Source organism: Tetrao urogallus (genome assembly GCF_951394365.1).
Source record: "Tetrao urogallus genome assembly, chromosome: 8".
NCBI lineage: Eukaryota > Metazoa > Chordata > Aves > Galliformes > Phasianidae > Tetrao > Tetrao urogallus.
Window position 1 is genome coordinate 22852118 of NC_136821.1, and position 21270 is coordinate 22873387.

General features: G+C 41.3%; 1 protein-coding gene across 1 annotated transcript in view; it reads left to right on the forward strand.

Moving 5' to 3' along the window:
• Positions 1-4074: 4074 nt before the first annotated feature.
• The window catches only part of ITGA4 (integrin subunit alpha 4), a gene marked incomplete at both ends in the record, with an annotated part of 31258 nt that continues 14062 nt past the window's right edge, over positions 4075-21270 (forward strand). The window contains 15 exons of the mRNA XM_079539421.1: positions 4075-4250; positions 4325-4446; positions 10791-10897; positions 10994-11123; positions 12296-12363; positions 13011-13140; positions 14568-14653; positions 14984-15043; positions 15128-15265; positions 15716-15827; positions 17516-17610; positions 17968-18058; positions 19158-19203; positions 19588-19742; positions 21056-21210. Of these exons, the coding sequence (XP_079395547.1) occupies positions 4075-4250; positions 4325-4446; positions 10791-10897; positions 10994-11123; positions 12296-12363; positions 13011-13140; positions 14568-14653; positions 14984-15043; positions 15128-15265; positions 15716-15827; positions 17516-17610; positions 17968-18058; positions 19158-19203; positions 19588-19742; positions 21056-21210 (1671 nt within the window). The remainder of the gene's footprint in view (positions 4251-4324; positions 4447-10790; positions 10898-10993; positions 11124-12295; positions 12364-13010; positions 13141-14567; positions 14654-14983; positions 15044-15127; positions 15266-15715; positions 15828-17515; positions 17611-17967; positions 18059-19157; positions 19204-19587; positions 19743-21055; positions 21211-21270) is intronic.

A 21270-nucleotide genomic window follows, 5' to 3' on the forward strand; every position in this document is an offset into this window, starting at 1 on the left:
GTTGCCAAACGGTAGCCTCATTTCTGCTGCACAGTTTCTGAGCACATTCACTCTGTTGGGCAGTAGTTGCTTACCTTCACCCAGGCAGTTTTACAGTGGTATTTGCTGTTATCTTACCTCTGCCAGGTACATGTGCAGTGACTCCAGATATTGACACTTCTGCTTATGAGTATTTGTTCTGCTTTACATCTGCAAATCATGCATACTTCTGTGTACTTACATTTGTCTAAATCTAACTGCTGATGTACACGGCAGGGGTGATATGGCCTGTTCTGGTTATGCTTGCATTCTTCCCATTCTGCCTCAATAAACCTCTCCAGAAAAATCCAGTGTTCGTAATTACATTTGGAATACCGAAGCTTGAAGGAGCACATATGATTGAAATACAAACTTAGGTTACCTTGCTCACATGATACTGTATGCTGACATTTATGGCATCAGTAAATCAGGCTTACTCCCATATAACTTTTTAAGCTGGGCACCTCAGGGCACAGACAGAAGAACATTCGGGCTAAGATATCTGAACTCCAGCTCACTCAGTGCTGGGGAAATGGATTTCTGTTTCCATTTTAAGGAATTAGATGGGTAGACTTTAGTGTTTAGCTTTTCAAATTCTTGTCACTTACTGATACAGCCCCATGAGCTGGGGAACTGGCCTAAACCACACTCCTGACACACCCAATACAACTGGCCAGTCACACAATATATGCACTGATCTAGATCTGGGGGTGTAGCTGGGTTATTTTTAACCCAGATCACTTTTCTCATCTGGTTCACTGCTCAGATGCATAACAGTGTAACAGAGACAGCAGCATGATTCAAGAATGAGCAGCAAAAGATGAAGAGAATCAGATGAAGTACACACATCTGCTATAAAACATTTGCCAAACTGTGGCCTAATTTACTTTCTCACGTAAGAAGCCATCCCAAGAGCTTCATTGAAATTGCCTTAGATGGTGAAGCAGCAACAAGCAGAAGAGCAAATCACCATGATATTTTGCTCTAGTGTTTAATCACAGAATACTGCAAGAGATATGCTGCTGAGATTGCATACTAGCAAGGTTATTTTGGGAAATGATTTATTTTCATTGTTTCAGGATAATTTCAGTATCCATATTTGTGAAGAAAATATAAATATGTATTTTCTCTGTAAATATGAGTACTTAGCTTCCAGTGTTGGTTCTATCTTTTCTGCAAAGTTGTTTGAATCCTTAAAACTTAAGTTTTCTCTCTATTACACCATTTTGTCAGTTTGGCTTTGAGATTTTGTGCTCTCCTGGCCATACACCTGATTGGTGCTGAAAACTTCAGGTATTTCTCAGAATATTGGTTTCTGATACTCCAGCAGATTTACGTAATTCCATGAACTTTATTGATGGATAACGACTACATCCATTCTAATACAATCTAAAAAACAACAGACACATTTCTTCCTGACAAGGAAGGTGTAACACAGTTCTCATTTGCTTCAAGTAAGCAGCTATTTATGTGCTAACAGCTGAAGCCCACAGCTTTAGGATCTACCTCTTGTCAGCTGGCATCTGTGCTGCCAGCTCCATACCCTCTATAGCAGTCCAGGGACCACTAGACTGGAGGTTCTACAAAATCACTATAAATTTCAGCTGCATTTCTTTTTCCCCAGGCTCTCAAACATACAAGTCTCAAAAGATTAACTCATGTTAATTTAATTCTGCAATAATTCTGCAAACAACTTGTGTACATTTATCCCTTGTCTGTGGAGGAGGTTGCAGTCTCCTTCTCTGGTGATATTCAAATGACAACCCACCTGGATGCTTTCCTGTGCAATCTACTGTAGGGTACCTGCTTTAGCAGGGGTTTGAACCAGATGATCTTCAGTGGTCCCTTCCAACCCCTGCAATTCTGCAACTCCTCCAAATGGTTAGAAACACAGCTGCAAGGAAACTGCCCATTTGCACTTACTTGATTCCAGCATCAACTATTTGCAAAATGATAGACACAAAAATGATCTTGACAGAGAGCAAAAGCACAGATATGCCTAGGCCATACAATTGCCAGTGAAAAGGAGGCTGAGAAATTGCTCTTCCCTTTTCTGGCATTCAAGGGATAGAGCTTTTTGGTGATTTTTGTGACTAAGAAATGAACTCGAGAATTGTAATGATCTCTTAGAGAAAAGCCTGGAAGTCCCTGAAAACTGGCTAGGGGGTCAAGTAGTGGTGAAATGATGTTATGGTTTCCCACCAATTAAACCACAATTTAGCATTTCGGATTTGAATCATGCTTGTTTTGTTGCTTTCAAAATGACAGTGAAAACTTGCCTGGTAGAAATGCAGATTCACAGCTGCTGTTGATTGTCGTAGCTCCTTTGATGTCAGCAGTTGGAAGGAAGATGAATAGCAGCTGAGGGCTGTTTAACTCCTTTACACGAAACAGTCACTGCCCCGCATCAGTATTTCCCAGGGAAGCCCTGTGATTGTTCTAGAGATCAGTAGTTTAAAAAAAGAGAGCTGACTGACTGCCACACCTTGCAGTGCACTGATCACGTTCCAGGAGCTACAAATGTGCTTAGGAAGATGAGATGTATTGATCCTGCACTGCCTCAGTGTCCCACTCTAGTAATTGCTCAGTACTGAGCGGAAAGATTACATTTTCTGCACCTCTATCAACTGAATGGGAATGAGAGGGTTTCTTTTTTTATTTCAAACAGCTTTATAATGCCACGTTCTGAATTTCCATTAGAGGATGGTACATCACCATTTCACACTTACTTCTAACGTGTAGAATATTCACCAGTTGAAATGAGAATGGATTTGTCTCCCAGCTCCAAGTAGTAATCTTTGCAACTGAACTTTAAATTTTGAAGAGTTAAGATCTTGTTCCTTTAACTCAAAATTGCATTGGGCTCTGCTCTGTTACCAGGCTGCTGCAGCAACAGGAAGCCCTGGTATTCAAGGGACTCTGAGGCAAGGTTTGCTGGCAGAAGTAACAGCCTTGATTTCAACAATTCAACATGACAACATGAGCTAAATTGAAACACACACAGCCAAGCTTCTTGCTAAGATCAAGGAAGCCTCGCTATCTTGCTATCTGATAAGCATCCTACTTCTTGTGCAATGCTTGGGTTTGTTAGTGTTTTTTTTTTTTTTTTTTTTTTTTTTTTTTTTGCTCCTGTCCAGTCCAGCAGACTGGCTGATATCTTTGCAAGTAACTCACAGAAAGAACTGAACAGGAATGCAAAAAGTCATTTTAAAATGTGACTAAAGTGATGAGGGTTGTCCTGATTTCATTCCCTTTAGGGACAAGTCATCAGCTGGGAGCGGTCTCATACAACACAGGCAGGAAGGGGCCCAGGACTGTCCCCTGCTTTGCAGACACCGGTTTGAGGGCTCAGACATCCCCTGCCATGAAAGGGTGGCCAGGAATGCCCCTTTGGAACGTCAGCTGAGGTGCAGCGAGTCTAACTGAACAGGTTCTAAGATTAATCTGCTTTTAGAAGGAAAATGCAAATCTGACCACGTAGTTCCCCCGCAGCTTGGCTGGGATTTCCCTGCTGGGACTCCGGGGAGATGCGCTCAGGGGATCCAGCCAATAGAATCCAGCCCGCCTCGGGCACGTCGAGGGCAGCGGGCAGGAATGCCGGCGGGCGTTTTGGGCAAGGCCAGGCTCTGCCGGACCCGCCGCCGCCATACCGTACCCAGACGGCTCACCCACGCCGCCCGCCGGGCAGGTGCGAGGGCTGACGGTCCTGCGGCGCGAGGTCCGGCAGGCCGAACCCCCCGGGGGAGCCGCGCAGACCGCGCCGCTCCGGCACCGCCGGGCGCGGACGGGGCGGGGAGAAACCCGACCTCGCGCCCGAGACGGCAGCGGAGCTGCTGCGGCGCGGCAGGAGGTGGAGCGGCGGAGCCGTCCCCTCCCGAGGGCACCCGGCGCCGCGCGCACCGCAGCTCCCCGCTCGTCCCGCCGGCAGCGGTCGCTGTGAGGGGCGCGGGCCGCCCCGTCCCGGGGCAGGGCACGGGACAGGGCAGGGCGGGGCCGTCTCTCTCCCCGAGCGGAGCGGGAAGGCGGGCGCCCGTCTGCCCGGTGCCGGCCGGAGCCATGCGGAGCTGCGGGCGGACCGCGCGCTGGGCCGCCCCACTACTGCTGTTGTGGCAGTGTCTGCCGACGGCACGGACCTACAACGTGGACACCCGGCACCCGCTGCTCTTCCGCGGGGACAACGGCACGTTCTTCGGCTACTCGGTCCTCCTGATGGGCCATGGCGAGGAGCGCTGGTGAGTCTCGGACGGGTCGCCGCGCCGTCTCAGTGCCCCGTCGCGGCCGCCTCACGCCTCCCGTCTGCCCGCAGGCTCGTGGCGGGCGCCCCGCAGGCCAGCTGGGCCGCCAACAGCTCCGTGCTCAGCCCTGGGGCCGTCTTCCGCTGCCGGATCGAGAGCAATCCCCGCGGGAGGTGCGAGCAGCTCCAGCTCGGTGAGTCGGCGGCGGGATGACTGTTGAGCGTTGCGGGACCGGAGTGCTGCCGGGCGCTGCCGTCGGGCGCTGCGGGGCCGTTTTGCACTGCTGAGAAGGGGGAGGCTTTTCTTCGTCTGGGAGCAACAGACCGCAGCAGAACTTGGCCGAGAGGTTCCCTCTCCCGCTCCGTGGTCTCGCATCTCTTAATGCTCTATTCGGCCGCCCCGGGGGGAGGTTCGGTGCTTTCTCGTGCTTCCCGCAGCAGGCTGGTGAGGCAGAGTGGTTGCACCAGCGCGGGGCTCGGAACGCGGGCTGGGCCTTTTATAGAGCTGTTCCCGCAGCAGCCGCCCCGACACACGGTGCGGCACGGCCACCTGGCGCGGTGCTCATCCCTCTTCATGAACTGAGCTTCAAGGGACCAAAGCTACGCGTGACCGACTCCATTTTTCCATCTCCTGTGTTTAACCAAACTTCTGCCATCCTCGGGAGGTGTGACTGCACACCCAACTTCTAAGTGTCGGATGCTTGCTCAAAACAAGAGCGCTTCTCAACAGGTTGCCATGTGCACATCTCAGTTCCTTTGGGCTCCGTTCGTGTGCGCACGGCATGTTTTGCTCTGTCTCTTTGCTGTGCCTATAAAGTCTCCTGAACGTTCTGGAGCCGTTAGAGCTGCCAACTTGCTGCCCAGTCAGGATAAGAAGCGCGGGAAAGTTTTCAAAACGTTTGAAAGCAGTGCAGGCGATAGCGTGCCGTGCCCTGCTGCACGCTCAGCATGGGGGCAGGATTCTAAGACAAAAATGTTAGAACAACGATTTCCTTGTGCTCAGAATGGACAGGTTTGACCTCGTTTGTTTGTTTGTTTGTTTGTTTGCAACTGGCAGTGAAAGTTACCTTTTGTGACTAAGTTACAAATAGATAGTATACAAGTGGTTGCACGTAGAAAGAACAGCACATGAAGTTATACCGGCCCAAGTAGATCGTTGGTGTTGGTTTGTTTTGTTGTTGTTGTTGTTTTTATTTATTGGAGTAATTTTCTTCCAACGTTAAATTTATACAGTGTTTAAGAAATAGCTTTCTTCTCCAGTTGCTTGTTTAAGAGGCTTGGGAAAGTCGAAGAAGTCAACCAGTGGGTGAAGTAGCATATGCAGAAATGGTGTTGGGCCTCTGTTCCTGGATTGGAAGCTAAAATAGCCTCTCACTGTGTAGGTGAGGAGGAGGGTGCTAAGGTTTCAGCTTCTTTGAAAGCTGCAATACTTCTGCAGCACTTCTCCATTCACTTGTTTAGCCAGTGTGGGGACAAAAGCTCTGTCTAACAAAGGAAATTCATGATCTTTTCCTCAGTAGCTTAGAAGATCCGAAACAAAGTGATGCAACAGGTGACCAGAAGTGTTTACATGGTACTAAAAGCTTAGCTTAACACTGCTTCTGTCCCTGGATTTAGAGATTGCGGGTTACACAGCAGTGTTTACTGTCTTGTCCTGAGCTTTTAAAAACAGTGATACCGCAAGAGTTCTGCAAAATGTTTATTTCCCTTAGTGCTAGATAGCATCTTTGTAGTACCAATGTTTGTCTACAGTATTTCTGAAGATAAATGCATCTTAAAGGAAGAGTTCTGCAGTAAAACAAGAAGTGAGGTCAGTAGAGCAGCCAAACCATGATGTGGTACATGGGATGTAAATGAAGTAGGGTAGGATCTGAACCTCATTAAGTCTCTGCCTTCCTGCTCAGCGGTCACAGAAATACACAAGGGAATTTGCAGTTGCAAAGCTAAACTTAATTATCTCTTGTCTAGCTCATTGAGGCTGTCGGCATCTTGGGGTCATAATGGTCTTTATCAGCACTGTATCTTTCAGTCAGTCAGTGACCTAGTTCTTCTGCTTCTTACCAGCAACGAGTTTGGGTTCTGAGCTTATAGAATAGGGTAGTTTTATCTGAAAAAAAGTGCAAGGATATATTACATTCCTGGGATGGGCAGATGGCAAAACAGCCATTTCTTTTAATTACTTGAATTCACATGTCTTTCCTATGAAGAGTCTTTGAGATGATATGAAATGTAGAGTTGATAACAGAAGTGGGGTTTTTGAACATCAGAACTTTGTAATAAATAAAAGGACTTGGATATAAAAACTTTAAAACATATTGTTGCTATTTTTCACTAAAGTGGCCTTGAAACTGACTTAAGAAATTAACGAAGGATTTGTGGGCAATTTATGAAGCCCCTGATCACATAGAACTGCTGTTGTGTTTTTTATGTCACATGTCCCTGTCTGATTGCTCAATAGAGAAAGAGTTGTGGGGAACAGTCTTATGCTGCAGTCATCGCAGCATCCAAAAACAACACATCCAGAGAATTGTTGTATTGCTCATGGTGTTGCAAGGATATGGGCTGGTGCAAAAACCAAGAGGAACAATGAAATCCGCTAGTAAATTTTTGCCTTCACAGCCCCTTGGTGGTACTTCTAAAACACTCTGCTGAAAAGAGGAGTAAAGTTGTGAGTCTTGTTTCTAGCTCTAGTACTTCTGTTACTGGTGTCAGACAGTCTAGACCACTGATTTATCCATATTTGGAGTATTTCTAGGTGATGGTTTATGTTAAATGTAGACACAGCTGGGAGCTGTAGGCACTAATACAAAATAGAATGCTCAAATATATTATCCAGAGCACTGTCAGCCTGCTAGCATGTTTCTGAATTTCAAGAACTTATTCGTGTCAGTTTGGGCAACAGTAGACGACTGTAGAGGGACTCATTCTTCAGATCTTTAGATCTCTTATATTTTGGACTTGTAGAATGTTTTCAGGGAAACTGCTCTCAGATTTGAAACTGAGAGCTTTTTATTGAGTGAAAAAAACAGGAGACTTTATACACATTGCCACCCAGTCTAAAAATAAAATGAAAGTTTCAACTACAATACATACTGTAAAGTCAGTGCATGTTTTTTTGTTGTTTTTGTTTTTTAGAATCAGTTCAGAAAGCACTGCCCACAATGTCTTTCACCCTTCCTTTAAGTCCCAGCTGCAATTAAGAAGAAATTGCCCTCTAGCTCCCCCAGCCGAACCATTACGTTGGAAAAGTAAGCAGCTAATAGCTTTCCCCAAATGGCAGACCTATGTTCAACCCTGATCTTAATGACGGTCCTTTTGATTGCTTGGCTTTTTGATCTCACTTGCACTGATCATCCCCTGCCAGTGGTCTACTTGGAAATGTATTCCAAGGAAGGCAGGACTGTCTGAGCGTAGGTCTGTTATGGGATCACAGAAACAGCTCTCAACTAACATCTGCTTCCAGGTGCAAGTGGTTTGAGGAGCGTTAGAGGGATAAGAGCTATCCAATCCTTGAAAAGAGAGAAGATTGCCTTGGGCAAATGAAAGGAAGCTGAGGCCCTGACATCTAGGAGAAGGGCATCAGGAGTCTTGGCCTTGCAGTAAATTGTTGTTATAATCAGATGGCATTAGAGGAGTTCTGGAAGGATAAAAAGGATTGTGGGAGGCTGTTGGGCACAGAGAGCACTGAAGCAAGTTATATAAAACTGGTTTCTCAGACGACGTTGCAAACATCTGTATTAGAGTCCTTGAGGCCAGGACTAGAAATGGCTTTTTGAGTTCTGACCTTGTTTATGTGCAATTATGCTGTTTCTGTGGATATGTGCAGAAGGGGTTATAGCAGAAGTGTATCTTCCAGCTGTGTAATGTACACAGACGGGGCAATTACTTATCTCTCAGTGACTTTATGACAACGCACGCTCCTTTTCCCTGAGGCAGTCAAGCTGCCGTGTCCTCCTGAGCTTAGTGCAGCTCTGCTGCTTGTGCAGAATGCAGCTTTATCACCGGAGATGGCCTTTATAAGGTTCTACGCTGAGCAGGGGCTCATCATTGTGTCTAGGATGTCAAATTCACCCTTCTCTTGCTCACAAAGGCCGATCGTTTTCAAGACATTTGAATGTTTAACAATCAGAGAAAGAGAGGAGACATAAGGCAGCAGTAAGCAGAGGGCCAAAGGAAATCTGAATCAGCGCGTGGTGGAGCCCAGGAAAAAGGATACGTAACCGATGAGCAGCAGTGAATGGTGGTGCATTTTCTTGTTAAGGACCTCTGACATACGTACAAGAGTGAAGTACTGAGATGAGCAAAGCTTTCTCCTATCTCAGATGTTACTGTTATCTGGTCTTTCTTGACTTACTAATAAAAAGGTTCAGGAAACCTCGTGAGGTTAGAGTTACGGTACCAGCCCTCTCCTCTTGGTCCATTTCCTACAAACTCACATGCACAGTGAAAGAAATCCCAAGTAATTCTTTGCCAGAGGAGGACAGAAAGCATTGCTGGAAGGGAGTTGCCAGAATTTTTTTTTCTGATTTAAAGGAGTATTAATTTCTACACATGGGAATGTGGTGGCTTTTATTCCTGCAGATGTTTCTCCTTATGTTTTACCATGTGACAAAGAATTACCTTGATACTATAAATCTGGTATTTTCTGTCCAAAACTCTGATACACAAAACTTCCTAAGTACACAATCATTTAAAACAGTGGTATATAGCAAAACCCACAGTCATTCATGTATCTCCATGGATGGAGATGGACTAGATACACCCCTTTCTGTTTCCATACTTAATATGGGGTGGTTGTGTTCTCCAAGAGCAGTTCAACAAATCCACTGAATTAGGGCTGCATGTTCACGCTAATGCAGTGGACAGTGATAGATCTCAGCCCTGGTGCCCACACAGGGTGAGGGGTGGGATGTCCCCAGAACTGATTCCTGCTCCTCGGAAGTGCCTGGGTTTCAGGAATCACAGCTCATCGCTACAATAGTGCATCTGGGAGGGTCCTCAGAACTGTACAGAACAACTTGCTTAACTGGCGTTATGTATTTCCTTATTTTATAAGCAGTTATCTTCATAAGCTGTATCATTGTGATACATAGAAAAAATGCTGGTTCAGTGTATATTAATGTCAATTCTCCCAGGTGTGCAGTAGGTACCCTTATGAACGTAAAGCATGATTTATATAACTTAAAATACCTTTAAACGTGCAGCTTTTGCTTACAAGAGAACTGCTGCTTCCTAGGAGGAAGAGAGTATTTGCTGGCTTGGTAGTGCTGTAAGTTTTTGAATTATAGAATCCTTAGAGTTGGAAGGGACCTCTGAAGGCCATCTAGTCCAACTGCCCTGCAATGAACAGGGACACCACAGCTAGATGAGGTTGCCAAGGGCCTGATCCAGCCTCATCTTGAAAGTCTCCAGGGGCAGGGCATTAACCACAACAATAAGCAACCTGTGCTCACCACCCTCACTGTAGAAGACTCCAGGTGAGGCCTCACCAGTGCAGAGCAGAGGGGCAGGATCACTTTGCTTGCCCTGCTACTCACACATCTTTTGATGCAGCTCAGGATACATTTGGATTTCTGAGCTGTGAGGGCACGTTGCTGGCTCATGTCCAGCTTTCCATCCACTGGTACCCTCAGGTCTTTTTCAGCAGAGCTGTGCTCAGTCCTTTCATCCCTTCATCCTTTTTGGGAGAGTTTGAAGAAATTTCACTCTGTTCTTTAAGGTTTTTAAAAATTAACTCTCCTTAACAAAACCCTTACTGCTGAATAAATGCAACAAGGCAAGAAGTATGCAGTACGTGTAGACTCAGGGATTTCACATTCCCCATAGAGACTGCAGTTGTATACCCTCTACCTGACAGCCATTTAAAGTAGAGATAATTTTAAGATCTGCTACTGACTGATACATAGATAAGAAGGATGCTGAAGAAATCCTTGCAAAGAATGTTTCTAAAACTGACTCTAATATAGTCTCAGACTCCGGAAGACTGAATTCCAGAACAGCAAATCCTCATTTACTCTATAAGCTCACTGTTAGATGTTTAAAAACAAAACCAAAATGTGGAGAGGGAGCAAAAGGAACACTTCTGTGCTGGATTTCCTTGATTTCTCATGCTGGCTTCACTTTCAGTTGTTGAGTATCAGTTGAAAATCTTTGGGCTCAGTTAGGTTAGTAACATGAACTTACTACTTAAGGATTATTTCATAGTGATATGATGTAAGCTATGAAAGAGATGCTACCTTAAAAAAATGAAATCTTCATCAAACTGAGTGTAACATCACTTTCTGCTACAGTTTCTGTAGTTATGCAGAAGTCATTTGTCACCTCCACACTCATCATGTTCAGAAACAGCATGCTCCCCTTGGTTGCATAGGTTCCTGCCTTTGTTCACAAACATGAAACATGTATGTGGCCTTTACAAAATGCAGACAGGTGTCAGCTACCAAAGTTTCCCCATAAGTTGGGGAAAGTTCCCCATCTGTTGGGCACCACGTAGCCCTTCAGCTTGTCCTCATGCTCAGCACTGGTTTTTGTGTCCTAGGCAATCCTAGCGGGGAGCGCTGTGGGAAGACTTGTTTGGAAGAACGAGATCATCAGTGGCTGGGAGTCAGCTTATCAAGGCAGCCCAGAGAAAATGGATCTTTTGTCGTATGTATTCACTGCTGCAGCTGCAAGTCTGCTTGTCAGAGTGCCTTCATAATTCCTGTGCTTCTGTGTCAAACATCACATGTTTTTTATCCATAGGCTTGTGGACATAGGTGGAAAAATATCTTTTACATAAAAAATGAACACAAACTCCCATATGGTATCTGTTTTGCTGTCTCTTCTGATTTTCGAACTGAGCTGAGCAGAAGAATATGCCCATGTTATATAGGTAAGCATAATGCTTGAGTCCTTTCTAGGGAAGGATGAGATGCAAAATTCAGTGGTGCAAAGCTGTGAAAAGCCTCTGCTGCTCTGGGCAGGATATCTGCAGCCAAAGGCTTGAAGGCAGAGCGCTGATGTTATGAATGATGTAACTTTGCTAGCAGGATGTTTGCCATCTCTTAAGAAAAACTGCATTCAAAAGGTGAAACACATATTTGCTGGTTGAGCTGGATAGCTGGCCAAAAATAGGCCAGTGGAGGACCTCCTCAGTTCAATTGCTCTGTCAATTGTTTGCTGTGCTCAGCAGTACCTTGCAGGGAATCATCAGTAGCACCTGATTGATATAGCCTCTGGTTTCCCAGCATGGCCACATGTCCAGCTGTTGTGCATCCCTGTTCCTAAACCGCCTCCTGCCAAGGCCACTGCTCAAGATGTTGGGCAGTCCTTTTTCAGAGGACTGTAGTGACAGAATAAGAATTGAGACCTGAAACTTTGAAACAAGACCTTCCTGCTTTCCTTTCCATCCAGAAGGGCAGTCTGTGACCCTGTCCCTTGCCAACGTGAGGGAGAGCTGACAATTTAGCCACAGAAGGAAGTCAAGCTTTTTTCTTCTGGGGCTTTTAGGTGAACAAACCTAGGGATGAGACAAAGAGATCCTGATAGGAGGCAGTTAGCAAGGAGGAGGAGGAAAACAGGGCTGTGAGATTTGGATGTAAAACAACTGCTAAATAGGTACCAGTATTTCTAAGGTATCTGTAATAAGTCCTTCAAAGCCTTAACGGAGTAATGTCTGTCAAGACACATAAGCCTGTCAGTCAAATTGCCTGGATTATAGGCACAGTGGAAAAGAGTTGTATCCATTGGTGTTGCTCAATTCATACTATTTCATGGAATACTCTCATGGAATAACATAAAGAGAAAACTGGAGTCTTTAAAGTCACAAGATTTCAATGGCAGTTGTGACCAAGAGATACTTAGTGCTTTGGGTTTGTTACATCGGCGTATTGACACTGAAGGTCATGCCAGGGAATTCCACTATTTTTAGTTTTATTACGGAACTGAAGGCTGATGATTCACTGTTTTGTTTTGTTTTAAGCTTCTCTCAGGTGCTCGGACCTGGTAATAAGTTCTGATACTGCGTGCTTCTCATCCTCTTTCGTGTTTCTTTTCTGTATGCAGACCATGTGCGAAAGTTTGGAGAGAATCATGGGTCATGCCAGGCTGGAATGTCTAGCTTTTACATGGGGGTTTGTACTGAAGACACCAAACGTCCCGTGTGTGTGTGTGTGTGTGTGTGTGTGTGTGTATACACACAAGTGTATAAATATAAAATATATAAATATTATATAATATATAATTAAAATATAATAATAGTGTAATTAAGGTCAGTAACACTTGCATGACAATTCCCAAACTAACCAAGAATACTTTTAATTTAAAATCACTTTTAATCTGCAATTAAAAATTACTATTCATGGAAAAAGAACATGAATGTAACAAAGTATGGAGTCTTATGGTTCTCTTGCTATTAGTTTGTATCATGTAACATTAACACTCATAAGCCTTATCTTCTTGCTTTGCAGAGTAATTTTCTGTATTATACAATCAACATTTTAAGACTCTGATTTATTTTTTTTTTAAAGTAAAAGTGAAACTATGCAGTTTGATGTTCATACTAAAATGTTCTCAGATCAATGTTTGTAATAACCATATTTTGAAAAGGGATGAAAAATGTCTATAATCTGGTGGTAATTTCTTGGTGCTGAGCCATACACATCTCCAGTGGCACTTCTCTGGATCGACAGAAGATCTAAAGGAAAGTGCTTGATTTGTTTTGCTAATTTTGTGAATGTTTAAACCTGAATAATATAGCAATGTTTTATTTTTCTTTTAGGACTTAATTATAATGGGAGCCCCTGGATCATATTATTGGACTGGTTCTGTTTTTGTATACAATACAACTGCAAATACAATCCATACTTACACAGATTCAAATAACCAAGTGAAATTTGGCAGTTATCTAGGTACTTCAAATCTTTAATACTTTATAAATATATTAATCAAATGCTTAGCTAAATAGTTGTTGTCTTGAAGTCAGTGCACAGTGTTTCTCAGCATTTGCTTTGTCAATCCCAGGAGTGACAGTTCTAAAGATGTGTTCTAATTTTGTTAAATATTATTTAATTGTAAGGTATTCTTTCTTGTATTTTTTATGGAAGTTTTTTAGATGTTGAAGTCAATATAATATCTATCATTAAAAATGGAGAAAATGAATCAGTTTTGTGTTTTTTTTTCTTCCCACACACACTAATGTAATGTAATGCCACAGTAGGAATCTGGGCACTCTGGCACACTTTTTGTTCTAAAGTTCATTACAATTATCAATGTTAGACTTCAGTAATACCATTATATATATATATAAATGGTTAGAGGAGGCAAATTAAGATTCATCTAATTAAGTTTAATTTTTTGGTTCAATAAGCATGAACTAGGTGTTGACCTTTAAATGAGAAATTGTATTTTTCACATCTCTTACCTTAAAGTATGAAAATAAATGCTGGCTTTAAGAACATGAATTCCCAGCAGCTGTCCTCAAAGATTTAAAGCCCATTCTTATCTGATCCAAGATGATTTTTCCATTTCTCTGAAAGCTGTGAAAATCAACAAAAATTTAGTAAATGCAAGAGTAGCAAAATATGTTAACTGTCTTCCCTGTTTCAAATTAGCCATAATGCATTCTGGAAGGAAAAACAGTGACTGGTGTAGCTACAGCTTGTGGCATCACAATTCTGTGGCTGGATGTCTGCACCAAAATGTGGTCCTATTTGTCAAGAGCTGTCTCCACACAGACAAATACGTTGTTATGTAGATTCAATTACAAAAGCTGATGCAGTGTTTTCTTATTATGTAATCAAGCATTTGGTCTGATTTATTGCTATGTGGACATACACAGTAACCTGTGTGTTTGTGTGTGTGCGTATAAAAACACGCACACACAAACATAAAGATGTGCACAGGCATAAGTACCCCCACATTTAATTTCTCTGCAGTCCAGTTACAACAGTAGTTAGAGTGACAATTGAATAAAGTGCTTCCATGTTGCACTGTGTGCACATGTGATAGTTTGCATTGCGTTATGGACTCACTGAGCAGAATATGCAGTAACAGAAGATGTTTGCCATTTATTTTACAGACTTTTAAAGTTTGGCAGATAATTGAATCTCTGGGAAGAAATGTGTTTCTGATACTCATTTCTACTTGCTGGAGCTTACTGTTTGCATGGACGTTTTGCTTATACTTTCTTTCTCTTTCTGTTTTCACTGCTAACTTTTATGAGGTCTGAATGTCAGGCTTGTAATAATTTGTAGTGTTGACAGCTTTCATACGTCACGCTCCCATTTTTTAGTTGTATAGCATTGACAGTATTGAATAGTGCATTTCTGTTTTGCAGGGTACTCTGTTGGAGCTGGACATTTTCTGGCATCATCTAGCACAGAAGTAATTGGAGGGGCTCCCCAGCAGGAGCAGACTGGTAAAGTAAGAGATTGCTTATATTGTTGGTTTGATCAATACTCCGCCACTAACCACCCATTTATTTCCCAGATTAGATTAACAGAATAAAGGCAAGGGTCAGGTAATATGATTTCTCCTAGGGAGAAAAGTTAAAGAAGGAAGGAGGTAAGACAGTCTACATAATACTGCTGTGAACTGCAGTGTTAAAGGCACAGATAGGAGACAGGAAGTAGCAAGCCTTGTGATACTGCGTGTTGCCTAGATGATTCTCTAGCACGTGCTGTAAAGAAGATAGAAGATAGTATTTCAGATTACTGTTTGCTGAGCTTCACTTTTGTTTTCTTCTCATTTTAGGCATACATTTTTAGCATCGACAAGCAACTGAATATTCTGTTTGAACTAAGAGGTAAAAAGGTATGTCTTTTATGCTACTTTTCTGCACCTTAGAATTTCTACCATTAAAAAACTGAAGTGACAGGATTTCTTGTTTGCACACAGCTTGGTTCTTACTTTGGGGCTGCAGTTTGTGCTGTGGACCTGAATTCAGATGGTCTCTCAGACTTGCTAGTTGGTGCTCCCATGGAAAGTACCATCAGAGAAGAAGGAAGAGTTTATGTCTACATCAATTCAGGTTCTGTAAGTATTTTCTCTTCAAAGTACATTGTACCTCAGTTGTTCTCATATAATAAGCTGAAAGATTTCTTCTCCCATATCATACAGGATATAGGAAGAACAACTTTAGAAGCATGGTGACGATCTCAGCAGGACTCTGAACCCACAGAGGCTAGCTGTGTAGACTTTAATGCACACAGTTTTCTCAGAGTAGTAAGCTCTTGTACTCTGATGCAAACCTTCTGCTGTTTACAGGTGTTTGCTATAGGAACTTGCTGTTCTCACTTTTAAAGAACAGCTGTATTTATTTCTTCTCATTCTTATGCTAAATATTGTTAGATATCTTTGATAATGATGGCTTCTGCAGCAAGGAGCTGAGTAAGATTTTACACTGCTCCAAGCAGTTTTATTATTCTGAGGAGTTTCCCCTGGAAGAGCCTCTGTTAATGTGCCTTTGATAATATTTTCCTTCAGGAGGCAGAGATGATAGAACTGGACATAGTGCTCAGTGGGAGTGACTCATATGCAGCCAGATTTGGGGAGTCCATAGTCAATCTAGGAGACATTGATAATGATGGTTTTGAAGGTAAGTATGAAAATCAATTAAAAACAAACAAACAAACAAAAACACTTTGGTTTGAATTCTCACTGAGCAGTGGCCTGTCACCATAAATGGGAGCATTATGAGAGGTTGAGAAGATTTTGTCCCTTTGTCCTCTGTTCTTGGTCCTCTCCTGTAACCTGCAAGACTTGAAATGGTAATTTGCCTCTTACCTGGCCTAAAGCAGTCCTTTTCCTCCTTTAGCTACTGTTCCTATAACTCTTGCTAAATTCCAGTTCTTCTGTTTTGCGTTATATTCACAAATTTACACAGAAGTTTCAAGTTTTGCCATGAAATATTTGTGAACTGCAAAGCAAAACAATAGTCAAGCATAGGGCCGGGGAACAGAGAAGTAAAAATCAATTTAATAGCAGTATAACAAAGCAGATATATGACACTGAATGTAATGTAAAATGGGCATCATAAAACTGCAGGGGGACTTGAAGCAAGTAGATTAGCTTTTGAAGGAAGCTAAACATTGGAAAGAGTAAGTGGAGATGATATGGAGAGTGACAATAGGAAAATAAATTTTCTTGTAAGAAAAACAGCTGGAAGCAAAATATAAAGAGGAATTGGGTGCTAGAAACCATTTATCTATAGTAAGTAACAGAAAAGCACAGCAGACCCAAGATCTTCAGTGATGTAAGCTTTTTGTATCAGCCCCATGAAGATAATGGCATGCACGTTGGTGTAGAATCTGACCCCCCCTGCAAGAACATATGTTTAGCTTTAATTAGACAGCACAACTTGGCTGTCCTATTTTCATCTCACAAGTGGAGAGACATATTTTGTGTGTTTTAGTCAGCCACGTATGGATTCAGTCAATGTGGATTCAGAGAGCTGTTCAGCTAAACCCAGGCATCAGATTTTTGCTTTTCTTGTGATGTTGGTTTGGTGATCCATATGTTATTTGTGATTTACAGATAGTTCTATTTCTTTGTGAATGAAATTTCATCATTATTGATTTGCATGGGTGAGTTTTAAGGTGCTGTAATTAATTCCCCCCTGCTTTTTGGTGAATGTCCTCTGGCTATTTGAACCCTGGAGCTTTTTGTTGATGTTTTGGTAGGGACTATTAAGGGTTGGTATGTTTGCTTGTTGACAAACCATTTAGGGATTAAATCAAGTATGTTTAAAATATACTCCTTTGTACAGACAACGGACTGCCTTCATTTCCTTGTTAAATGCCCATTCATTCCTCTTATCAGCTGTTAAGGACATATCACAGTAAAATACATTGTTTATTTTAGTTAATGTAATACGACTACTACTTGTGCTTCAGTCGTTTAGTCCACTTGGGAATAGCAGAGTGCAGGAAAATCATAATAGTTTCAAGAACACAGGCAGTTGTTTTTTCAAGGCCACATTTTAGCTACTCTCCACAATAACCTCTTAAGGGTCAAATTCAGAATTGATAAGAACAGACTTTGCGTTGCACAAAATTAATGGCTGATTAGCTCTTATTTTCCAGAAAGGCAGTACTTCAGGCAGAGTTATGTTACTGAGCTTGTCTGTATTGTTTCCAATTCGCTTTATCTTTGGCGCTTGCTTTTGAATTCAGTCAAATAAATGTGCTGTGATACAGTGTGCATTGTGGTTTGGATTTCATTAACTGCATTTTGTACGCGCTTCTTTATCAATTGTTTATTGTTTATAATTGTTTTTCTCCACAGATGTAGCAATTGGGGCTCCACAAGAAGATGATCTAAAAGGAGCTATTTATATATACAATGGCAGGGAAGATGGAATAACTCCATCATTTTCACAGGTATGATTTTTCAATGAAAAATCAATCAATCCATGAAAAAAACCTTAAGTTTAGATTCAAGAGGTTCTTCTCGTAATTTAGCATTCAGTACTTTACAAGACTCCAGAAATTTTTACACAGACTGTGATTTATAGTCATGATATAACCTTTTCAAAAAAATAAAAATGTTTTAGAGGCCTCAGGTTTGTGGGTATATCATTTACAGCAGTGGAAGAATATCACTTTTAGAGGTACGCTTCCACAGGTAAATGGATGACTGCTTTCAGCAGCAGGGTGGTTGTGCTATCTACTTGCATTGGATATTGTAACACAAAAGTTACTTTCCAGAAATAATTTTCTCTTCTTTTTCCCCCTTAGAGAATACAAGGACAGCAAGTCAGTGCTTCTTTAAGCATGTTTGGACAGTCAATAGCAAGCGGTATTGATGCAGATAACAATGGTTATCAAGGTGATTTAAACAGTTGTGACTGTTTTTCATTTTAAAAGAGTACAAATTCATAGGCAACAACTTCATTGCTACTTGTTACTCTTAACAGAAGAAAATCTGTTATTAAGATGACATGATCTAGCATTTTGGGAAGAAAAGAGGTAAAGCTGAAGACACATTTTTTATGGTCATCTAATGGTTATTGAAGATGTAAAAGAAAAATATAATAGCAAGATCATAGCACCCAAGAGAAAGAAAAATATAATTTTTACTTTTTACTGTAATCATTTCATTAGCTAATGTCACAGTGAGATAGTTTGGGTACTGGAAGCACATCTGTTGGCCAGTCTAGTGTGCTACCCTAAAAATCAATCTGGTCTTCACATAGTCTGGATCTTGCTAGGAGTCAGTGAGCTCAGCAACTCTAAGTCTGTGTGCATGGCATATATTAACCTGACTCAGGACTCATGGCTTTGGATTAGGACTGTTATGGACACAGAAGTGCTAATTTTGTGTAAAAACTCTTTGCTTTATGTATACTGTTATAATGTTCTGCCCCTATACAGGTAGACATTAAGTCAGGTCTTAATTATGTTAAAGCATAAAGTTCCCATGAAGTGTATGTTGTAGGCTCTGCTTATGTAAGCAGCTGTATGTTTTTCCTTATTACATTAGTTTTCTGTTAAATTGAAATAAATTATATTTGTTCTAGCTCTACCAAATTCTATGTATAATTTTAGACATGGTTCATACATAGTAATATAATTGAATTGTTTTGTATATGTGTACGCATACCATAGCAAAATCACAGTTTTGGGTTTAAAAGAAGGCACATGACTCCTGTTCAGCTGAATTGTATTTCTGTGTCAGCTGCTTAAACTTGGAATAAAAATCAGATCATCCCGTTACAAATATCTGCAAGTCCAGCAAATGGCCAGGGGACAAGTATTTGAGCAATCATCTTCTGTACAGAGAAGCATGCCATATGCATGCCTTCTAACAAATAAAGGACAAGTCATTTTTAAATGTTGCCAAAAGATGAGTATGCTACATAATATTTGTACTTGAGAAGTAATTCCTGTTGACAATTCAAGCTTGTTGATCAATTTTTTTCATACAGATATAGCAGTTGGTGCATTTCTGTCTGACTCTGCTGTGGTGCTGAGGTGAGGTTACTACATTTTAGTGCTTTTAAAGACCGTGCAGTGTAACTGTACTTTGTAAAATGCAATTAAAAAAAAAATTACTAGCAGATTGTAACCTCACAATGTTTTTCTTGGTGTCCTCAACTTCAGTCATTTGGCTCCAGAATGCTATACACCTGAACCACTTAAATAAACTCTTTGATGAGAAAGAAAAAACTCTTCTGAAATTTCTTAAGGCAACAAAGACTTTGCATACAGTTACTTAGATACTTTAAAACACAGATAACTTAAAAATGATAATACTAAAACACAAAAATAACTGCTAGAGATTCCGTGAGATTCTGCAGAGATATTGTAAGTTATTCCTGAAGCATTTTGTGAATACTGACTCTTCTGTATTCTTAGAACAAAACCAGTGATAATTGTTGAAGCTTCCTTAAAACACCTGAAGTCAATAAATCGTACTAATTTGAACTGCATGGAAAATGACCAGCCTGCCGTCTGTATGAATCTAGAGATATGCTTTACCTACACAGGCCAAGAGGTACCTGGTTATATTGGTAAGCTATTTCCCATTTATGTATTCATTTGAAATGGACACTTTTGCAAAATAATGCTATTGGTATTTAATGAGTAATGGTGTTCATTGATCTGAGTTCAGGATGAAATGAAAAACTATAAAAAAAAATGGATACCTCTTTTAGCTCCTGCAGTGTCCAACCATTACTTTTGTAAAAATATTTTGAGTAATGGCACATCCTTACTAGGACAATTTGAGCTGTGTGCCTTGTAACAGGCAGTGATGTCAAAAAGGTGAGGAGGCATCATGGTGAGGATGAAGGTGGAATTGCAAATTGCTTACTGCATCTACAGTGTAACCTAAGAACGTAGTGATAACTGGTAACTAATTGTTAGCTACCTCACTGGTTTGTGGCAACACTAAACCTTTCCTCTGGGGTTGCGTATAACCATTTCACAATATTTTCAGAGATTTTGCATTAGCACTGAAAATGGTACCATGGACACGCTATTTCTAGTAGCTAAATTAGCTTATATAATAGTGGTGTGACTAAAATTCCAGCTTGTAGCTTTGAACTGCATTGTAGTGATTTTGTTTCAGATAGTCATTTTAATTCATCATTTTAATATGTTTGTGAGTGAGATAGTAGGCCACAATGATTTACAAAAAATAGAGTTCTGTGAACACCTTACTTACATTGTTACATATGCTCTAAGATACAGTCACAGAATCATAGAGTCATAGAATGGCTTGAGTTGGAAGGAACCTTATGATCACCTAGTTCTTACCCTCTGTCATGGCAGGGCTACCCCCAACCAGTTTAGCAGGGCCCCATCCAACCTGCCCTTGAATGCCTCCAGGGATGGGGCACCACAGCTTTTCTGGGCAGCTGTGCCAGCACCTCACTACCCTCTGAGTAAATAATTTTGTCCTAAACGCCTAACCTACATCTTCCCTCTTTCAGTTTAGAGCCTTATCCTACTCCTGTCAGACCGTGTAAGAAGTTGGTCTCCCTCGTGGTATATGAAGTCAAATTACTTAAAACTTCTGTATGAGAATATATATTAACCTTTAGAAAAACATTCCAGAAAATACATGCAATGGTAAACTTTAAGTTCCAAGCTCCTATCTTTTAAAATTCATATTTATTATATATGATGGGCAGTCAAACTGGACTACTCTTGCTGCATTTGAATGTTAGACTTACCAACTTAGAATGTTTAAGTGGAGCATTTTATGAGTGTATTTAAGGAATGAGTAAAAAATGTGATTTTATCATAAATTCGTGGAAGTAATGAATTCATTACATTGAAGTTTTTATAACTTTTATGTTCCTTATTTTTTATTTTGCAGAAATGTTTTATAATCTGAGTGTTGATGTGAAGAGAAGAGTGGATACACAAGCAAGATTTTATTTTTCTGCCAATGGAACATCTGACACAACCTCTGGAAGTATAAAGATTTATAGAAAAAAAAATGTCTGCAAAGGTCATCCAGCATTTATGAGGGTAATGTAATTTTCAATATGCATTGCTCTGTAAATTCATTGTTTTCTTTTGAAAACACAA